At 34.0% G+C, this 8779-nt stretch overlaps 1 protein-coding gene across 1 annotated transcript; it reads right to left on the bottom strand.

The window, feature by feature from the left end:
- Positions 1-6026: 6026 nt before the first annotated feature.
- On the bottom strand, positions 6027-8215 carry ROP9 (RHO-related protein from plants 9). Its single transcript, XM_089611432.1, has 8 exons — positions 7858-8215; positions 7670-7757; positions 7462-7571; positions 7232-7295; positions 7083-7150; positions 6935-7000; positions 6710-6816; positions 6027-6314 (listed from the first exon to the last, which is right to left on the bottom strand). Exons 1-8 carry the CDS (start codon positions 7954-7956, stop codon positions 6284-6286), a joined length of 633 nt encoding a protein of 210 aa, XP_089467558.1. The 5' UTR covers positions 7957-8215; the 3' UTR covers positions 6027-6283.
- Between the last annotated feature and the right edge of the window lie 564 nt (positions 8216-8779).

Genomic DNA, 8779 nt, shown 5'->3' with positions numbered 1-8779 from the left:
TATGGAAGATAGTTGTTATTGATTGTAATTGTTTAGAACTCAACCCACTAATCATATAATGCTAATAAAGTTATCTTATTATCGAATTTAGTAATCATTTATTCATTATCTTCAAGTGGACAATATTCCTAACACAAGGTAGATAAGATCTCCAATAACACTGAAGTATGGTACTTCATGATCAAGAATCTGTTCAGATCCTTCACATGCACGAAATGGGTCTTTTACCACATCTAGGGATCTGATGACTATTAGGATAAAACGATTTGACTTATCCATATGAAAACGGTTTATTACATTTTCGTGTAATTTATTTGATGCACAAATATTCCATTTTTCTCGTGCTTAATCTATAATCCTAGACAATACTTTGTCTCCCCAAGGTCTTTCATTTCAAATTATTTCTTCAGGTAAGAGATTACTTCTTTGATCTCTTCATCAGTCCCAACGATGTTCAAATCATCAACATACACATCGATGATCACACACTCGGATGTTGATTTCTTAATGAATATGCAAGGGCAAAGAGCGTTATTCACATAACCCTTTTGTATTAAATATTCACTTAAATTATTGAACCACATGCATCCAGATTGCTTTAACCCATATAAATATCTTTGCAATTTGATTAAATATCTATCTCTAGGCTTTGAACTAGATGCTACAGTCATCTTGAATCCTTCACGGATCTTCATATATATTTGAATATCAAGCGATCCGTATAAATAAGCAGTGACAACATCCATGAGATGCATATTTAGCTTCTCATGCATTGTTAGGCTGATAAAGTATCTTAATGTAATTCCATCTATAACAAGGGAATATGTTTCTCAAAATCAATCTCGGGCCTTTGAGAAAAACCTTGGGCAACAAGTCGAGCTTTGTATCTTACAATCTCATTTTCTCGTTTCTCTTTTGTACAAATGAGTCTCGTTTCTCTTTCGTACAAATACTCATTTGTACCCAACATGTCTCACATCTACAGGTGTGAGTACTATAGGCCCAAAAACCTTGCGCTTGTTAAGCGATTCAGGTTCGGCTTGGATTGCTTATTTCCATTAATCTCAATTGTGTCTATTTTTACATTCAGTGATAGAAATTGGTTCGAGATCCCCATCATTTTTGTCCATGACATCGCATGCCAGACTATATAAGAATGCATCATTGATTTCATCGTTTTGGTTCCAGTGTATACCCGTATTGGCATAATTAATCGAATTTTCTCAATTGTCTTTGTTTTGTATTTTTGGAATACATTTCTCCATTTTGGGGTCATTTTGTTTCTCTACTCCTTCTCTTTTCCGAGGATTTTTTATCTTTGGAATCGAATGGTCTTTCATACTTCAGGCGTGTTTTGACTTTTGGGACATCAATTTGTGCATGAGCATTCTTAACTGAGATGTATGATATAGACACTCTCTTTGTGTCCGTAAACGCTCCAGGAAGCTAATTTGCAATACCTTGCAAATGTATAATCTTTTTCACTTCTCCTTCACGGTCATTTGTGCTAGGATCAAGATGCAATAATGTTGGTACATACCAAGTACTTTTCCTTTCCAGCTGTTTTCTTTCTACCCGTAATGCTGAGAAATTTTCTTTATCAAAGTGGCAATCAACAAAATATGCTGTGAAAACATCACAAGTTTGAGCTTCTAGATACCTAATAATAGATGGACTTTCATATCCTACATAAATTTCAAGCCTCCTTTGAGGCCACATCTTTGTTCTTTGAGATGGTGCTATGGGCACATAAACATCACATCCAAAAATTCTCAGATGAGATATATTTGGTAATTGGCCCAATGTAAGTTGCAGAGGGGAGTATTTATGACATGCACTTGGTCGGATGCAAATTAATACAACACCATGTAATATTGCATGACCCCATACTAAAGCAGTGCGCTTCTTATTATCAATGGTCTAGCAATAAGGTGGAAGCGCTTGATAGCGATTCAGCTATACTATTTTGTGTATGTACATAAGCAGCATGATGCTCAACATCAATCCCAACTAACATACAATAATCATTGAATGTTTGGGATGTAAATTCACCGGCATGATCGAGCTTGATTTTCTTAATTGCATGATCAGCGAATTGAGCTCGTAATTTGAATGTATGAGCAAGTAATTTTGCCAATGTCATATTGCGAGTTGATAACAGAAAAACATGTGACCATTTGTTGGAGACATCTATCAATACCATGAAGTATCGAAATGGTCCAGATGGTGAGTGAATAGGCCCACATTTCGACTTTTCCTAGTGAAGGTCTTATGATGAGATTTCCGAGAGAGCAAACTTTACATGAGAAAGTATTCCGTTGAGGGATCTTCTGGCCCTTCAGTTGATGCCCGTGTGTATTTCAATAATTCTTCGCATCATGATTGAACCAAGACCCAAACGATTATGCCATATAGTTAATATTGAGAAATCAATAACTACTGAATTTGATTCTATTGCATTTATATACATGTAGTGCAATCTAGTAGGGAGCATTGGTAGTTTTTCTAAAATTTGTTTCTTTCCAAATTCGGATATCGTAAGACATATATATTTCATGGTACCTTCAGTTATAGACTGAGTATCAAATCCATGAGAATATATATCGTTAAAACTCAACAAGTTTCGTTTCGATCTTGGTGAAAATAAAACATCATTTATTATAAATTTTGTGCCATTTGGCAATGTGAAATTTGCCTGGCCAATGCCTTCAATCAGATCTACATGACATGATATTGTATTCACATATGTTTTTGTTGAATTTACCCGTGAGAAGTACCTTTTATCCTTCAGAATAGTGTGCGTAGTTCCACTATCAAGTATGCAAATTTCTCCAACATTAACTCGTTGGCTCGCCTCACAATTAATTTTATCCATTTGAAAAAAATTTAAATAAAATAATAAAGAGAACTATTAAGAAAACATATTTCATTATTATACAATATTAATTTATTACAACGCATAATTAGAAAATATTGAACATAATACATAACAAATATACCACGTATAGTACACGTTACACATTTTCCAAGCCATGTAAAACATCAGACCAATTTGCTTCATACCTTAATCACAAGCTAATAAAACATGTCCACTTGTCTATATCATTATAGTTGTTATAGATTGAAAATTCTCCCCTCAGAATCGAACGCTGACCAAGGAAATGCCGACTCTCAGCAAAGAGTCAAACCCCATAATCGGGGCCGGACGCGCCTAGGCTGGCCAACGGCACAAAGGCCCCGCCTGCCATATGTGAAGCCATAAATCAGTCAAAATAAATTTGCAATTAATAGCATTTTTATAAGGTGGGAGAGCCTCTTGTGTATATAAAATTGACATTAATTACAAATATAATCAAATGTAGTTCACATCACTTTACTATAAGATGACAAAACCTTCCTGTATATAACATTGTGATGTTATATACGAATGGAGTTAATATATTGTAAATCACATCATATTACCATAAGGTGACAGAACCTCATGTTATAGTAATTTGGTGTTATACAATAATAAATAATAGTTGTACAAGTTATAGTGTTTAGAGTATTATACATCCGAATTGATCTTGACGAGAGTGATCGTGCTGATAACGTGTTATGAACACCAAATAAATAACCATAAGCAAGAACAACTATAGCAATAAATATTCAAGATAAGGGATTGAGAGAGAGAGAGAGAGAGAGAGAGAGAGAGAGAGAGAGAGAGAGTAAATTGTAGAATGTGAATTGTGAAAACTGGGATGGATTTAAGATCATCCATGCCCATCATATTTATAGCTAAATTTGGACAAGAAAGTTAAAACATTTATTGGCACAACATAATAATAGAGGGATAAAAGAATATGGTAATTATACTGAGCAAATCACATCATTCATAACAGATATATCAATTTTAACATACACTAGAACAATTTTAACATACACCGAATACCACTTAACTTCAGCGAAATATTTAGTTATCTGGATGGGTATCCGGTACGATTTTTAAGTGTGACATGTCGCACCTCATACCCTTCCGCATCAGAAAATTGAATTTGTAGTAGTGATAACATAATCTAGCAGTCTATTTTAACCGGCTAAAATTCAAACAAATTATAGGCAATAGCTAATATGTCTGAAATTGAAATCCGTTTGATGATTCTTATGGAAGAGAATAGAAAGAAGTTTTTAAAATTAAATAAAAACTCATAGTTTTTGTATTATTTTTTTTAATAGTAGTGTTTTTTTTTGTTACTAGAATGTTATGGTTTAGACATATTGTAACGTCTCCATTTCTTTCATTGAGTTTCGACTCACGGACTCGCGACTCTTAAACTCGAGTACGTCACCATAGCTGCTTCATGGATCGAAGACTGACCTTATAAATCAACACGAGTCTTTTAGCATATGCTTTGTTCTCACTTCACGCTTCTTAGAAATTTTTTGCTGGAGGTCACCTACTTAATTTTGGAGTTCTTAAGAAATGAGCTTCTGTAAAGAAGATGCATCTTCTTGATAGAGACGGTAGTCATCATCCTATTTAAACTCTTTTGTTGTCCTATACCTACATAGTCTCAAAACCATTTCACTAAACTTTTGATAGGCGGTGTGAGATTACATTGTTTATCCGATTTTTCTTTTGTGGTACTCATGTCTGTGATTGTCACCAGACACAGATTTACATGAGATCCAAGGAGAGGTCACGTGACCTCATCAATATATATATATATATATATATATATATATATATATATATATATATATTTATTTACATTTTACATTTTTTGCCTATTTTTATTTTAAAAGTTACTCTAAGAGTTTACAAATTAACCTCATCTGAGGTTTTTTTTTTTCAAATTTGCATCTCCCGGTTAGCTTTTCTGGCTCCGCCTCCGTCACACTGGTTGCGAAACGCACAAAGATTTGGGTCTTGCTCTCTGGGCTGGATTCCTCTAAGTGGTGTGTTCGGTAATTAAATATTGATAATATATTTTTAAATAGTGATCTTCATGATGAGGTCTGCGTGAAACAATTTTTGGATTTGAAGACTCTTTGGTTTACAGGATGTGTCTGTCGTTTTCATAAGTCCTTTATGAGATGAAACAAAGTCCCGCGATTATGGTATGAAAAGCTACCACATGCTCTCATCCATCAAAGTCTTATGGTGTCTAAAGCCAACAGCTCTTTGTTTCTTCACATCAACAATGAAGCATCTTTGTTTCTTTCTAAAATTATAAGATATTTTAGTTTGTAAATACTTGCTAAGTTTCTTAGGTGTAACTTTTATTGAAAAAAAATGAATTATTTATTTATTTTTTTGAAGGAAAGTGATTTTCTTTCTTCTAAAAGGATAAAAAATGCTACTGAATCAACAGGTCAAAGATGGTATTGAGTGTCATTACCAAGTAAACACAGCAAAACGCATATAAACAGCCGTATTAACAATTTAAGAAAAGTGAAAGTAAACTCTGCTAGCTTATAATAATTGGAGTTATTAGTGTGACTCGTAATGAATATATGCAAAACATAACATCCTCAAAGGGTACTTGGTATTGGCATTTAATGCTCACAATTATGCGCATACTTGATCTACAGTGAGCACTTAAGACGCAGGCAAAGCCAAACCTACCTTCTGCAAAGACCAGAATAGTCAGTCATTCATGTATGATAGTAATTTGAGAGAAGGACGGTTTTTTTTTTTTTTTTTTTTTTTTTTTTTGCCCATGCACTGGAAACTGTGTGCCATTCATTATCAATGTTATCATTGTCCTTGCTTCTCTCATTCACTCACTCCTCTCTCTCTTTTTGGGCAGATGAAAAAAATTCAATTTTCTTACAGGTACATTACTTTGTTTCAGAGCCTTTCATTAAGCTTTATGCAAAAAATGCAAAAAAAAAAAAAAACATTGTATTACCAAAAATGGGTACCCAAATTTGCTATAGAAGTGGTGTAGGAAAATAACAGCTTGCTTATAAAGACAGGCACATAGTTCCTTCCACCACCACCGAACAAAAGTTTTAGTTCAGAGAATCAAATGAAAATTAAGCATATTTTTTTTCAGTTTGGCACAGCTACTACAAATTCAACAAACCACTTTCAATTGCTTAAAGAAAACACAAAGACATGTTTGGTACAAAGTACAAACTAACAACAACAACAACACAAGAGAATGAATAATTCCCTTGAAACACTAATCTGCAAATACCCAAAAACTAAAATATACTACAATCATTTTATCAAACACTAATCTGCCTTGAAACATCAAATTCTGACGAGTGAAAATATATCTCTATCGATGCCAATCTAAGCTGCGCAGCCTCCACAAACGATGCTCCTGCAGGTTAACGAGCACAAAAAAAAAACAAATGGAATGGATCATAAGTAATTAATATCGAAACGAGACCTCCTAAGTTGATAAAATCAGATAAATTAATTGCCTTTATAAAACTTAATCATAGGAACCCTTTTTTTTTCTCTCTCTATTTTTTTTTCTTCTTGTGGGGTTCTCATATGGCTTATAGCAACACTTTTTCCTGGTCCAAAACTAGGTCCCAGTATAAGTCAAGCCAAGCCAAGCCAAGACAAACAAAGCATGTTTCTCCAAATGTTTTTTTACTGCCAGACAGAGAAGACTCTTTCATTCTGTTCATTAATTCATTTCCACAATCATTTTGGAATATACTTTTCCAAATCATAGAAAAACACAATTCGATTTCAGAGAGTACTCACGCAATCGAGCACCCGGATCTTCGGTGCCTCCTCTTCCGGGCCATCTCTTTCCTTCTTTGAGGTTGAAGAACAACCTTAATGGCAGTATCAAAAACACCTTTGACATTCTAAAAAAAAACGACCCCATTTTAAGTATTCATCGAAGACATAGGCGATAATATCGAAGAATAATAAATAAATAAATAATATTGATAATTGAGGCGTGAGTGACAAGTAATTCTGAACCTGCTGAGTCTTGGAGCTACACTCGATATAAGCCGCGGCACCGATTTGCTTTCTCAGATCCTCGCCCTGTTTCCAACAAGACCCCCGAATTCAGGCAATACGAACCGGGAAATATGATTTTCATTGAAAAATTTGACACATTCCTTACCTGAGCGTAAGTTATGACATTGGAAGAGCCCATGTGATCCCCAACACAACCCCTCTCATCACGGAGATCTATATTATATTCGGCGCAAAAAAAAATGTCAGCTTGATAACTCTAGTCTAGTGCAATTCAATGGTTTGAATGTTCTTTACCGAGTTTTGTTCCGACAAGAACGATCGGAACGTTCGGTGCAAATCGACGAAGCTCAGGCATCCACTGGAGAAGCAAAAATATTTATCAGATGGAAAGTTACACACTTTCTGATTCTTAATCAGAAAATACTGTAATCTCTTTAAAAGGGGAAACAAAAGCAAATCTGTATAGACAGAAACAGAAATTAATAAACCTGTTTGTTTGTTTTTTTTTTTTTTTTTTATTTTACCTTTTTGAGAATATTCTCATAACTTGCTCTGCTAATCAAAGAGAAAGCCAGCACAAAAACATCAGCGCCTCTGTAGCTCAGAGGCCTCAACCTACTGTAGTCTTCTTGACCTTCAATACAAAAAAAAAAAAAAAAAAAAAAAAATCAGAAAAATCAAGAAGTCTATTTTTTTTTATATGTGGAAATGAGAAATAAATGGCTGTCTCACCAGCGGTGTCCCATAAGCCCAAGTTGACAATACTTCCATCCACAGCCACATTGGCACTGAAGTTGTCAAATACCGTTGGTACATAATCCTACTCACAATAAATAAACAAAAAAGATTAGAGAACTGTCCTTAATTAAACCCTAGAAACCCACAAAACAAAACAGAGAATCAAAGAAAGAAAGACTCACAGTGGGAAACTTATTGCTTGTGTAGCAAATGAGCATACACGTCTTTCCCACAGCTCCGTCGCCGACTGTCACGCATTTAATGAACTTCGAAGCGCTCATCTCTGTTTTCTTCTTTCTCTTCTTAATCTTCTTTTCTTTCCGATACAATATAGAACAAGGTTTCAGTGAAGAAAAAGAAGAAGAAGAATCAGAGGTGTAGAAATCAGATGGTAAGGTATATTGAAGAAGAAGCCAAAGTCGAAAATGACTCGTCTTTCTCTTTCTCTTTCTTAGTTTCAAGAAAAGGAGGTTATATTTAAGATGAGAGAGAGAGAGAGTAATGTAAAAGTTTGGTTGTCTGTCTGTTTGTTTGTTTTGTTTGTAGTCAAAGACTGCACTTTTTAGTCCCTCTATATGAATTTGAAAACCCAACGAACACATTACATGCCTTAATATTTGAACTCCAACTATATACACGTTATACATAATTATATATTAATTTAGAGGATTCTTATTTAAAATGTAAGTGTATTATTTGGGTCCCCTGTCTCAAACGGCACACAACCTATGAATAGGTCACTCCATTCTCTATGCCCACATCTTTTATCATCGCTGGTTTCCAACTTCCAAACATATGGTATAGATGATTATCTATAACTATAAATACAAAATAGAATAAAAGATAAAATACCCGAATTACATTTATAAATTATATATATTTGTGGTAGATATTTTGGTGTCTGAACTGAATACTTTACTGAATATTAAAAAAATTACGTTTATTGTAAATATATTAATTTTTTTTTTTTACCTACCAAATCATCTTGGTGAGGTTCCAATTCCAAACCAAATAAACAAAAAAAAATCTTGGTGAGTGAGAGAAACTTAACGTTGGAAAATATTATATTTATACCCAATAACTAATACATATATCAATGTGACG

Source organism: Urtica dioica, chromosome 4 (genome assembly GCF_054948205.1).
Source record: "Urtica dioica subsp. dioica isolate 48M chromosome 4, U.dioica_male_clone48M_v1_H2, whole genome shotgun sequence".
In the NCBI taxonomy this organism is placed as follows: Eukaryota; Viridiplantae; Streptophyta; class Magnoliopsida; order Rosales; family Urticaceae; genus Urtica; species Urtica dioica.
The sequence above is the reverse complement of the archived record's forward strand: the minus strand, read 5'-3'. Positions and strand labels throughout refer to the sequence as shown.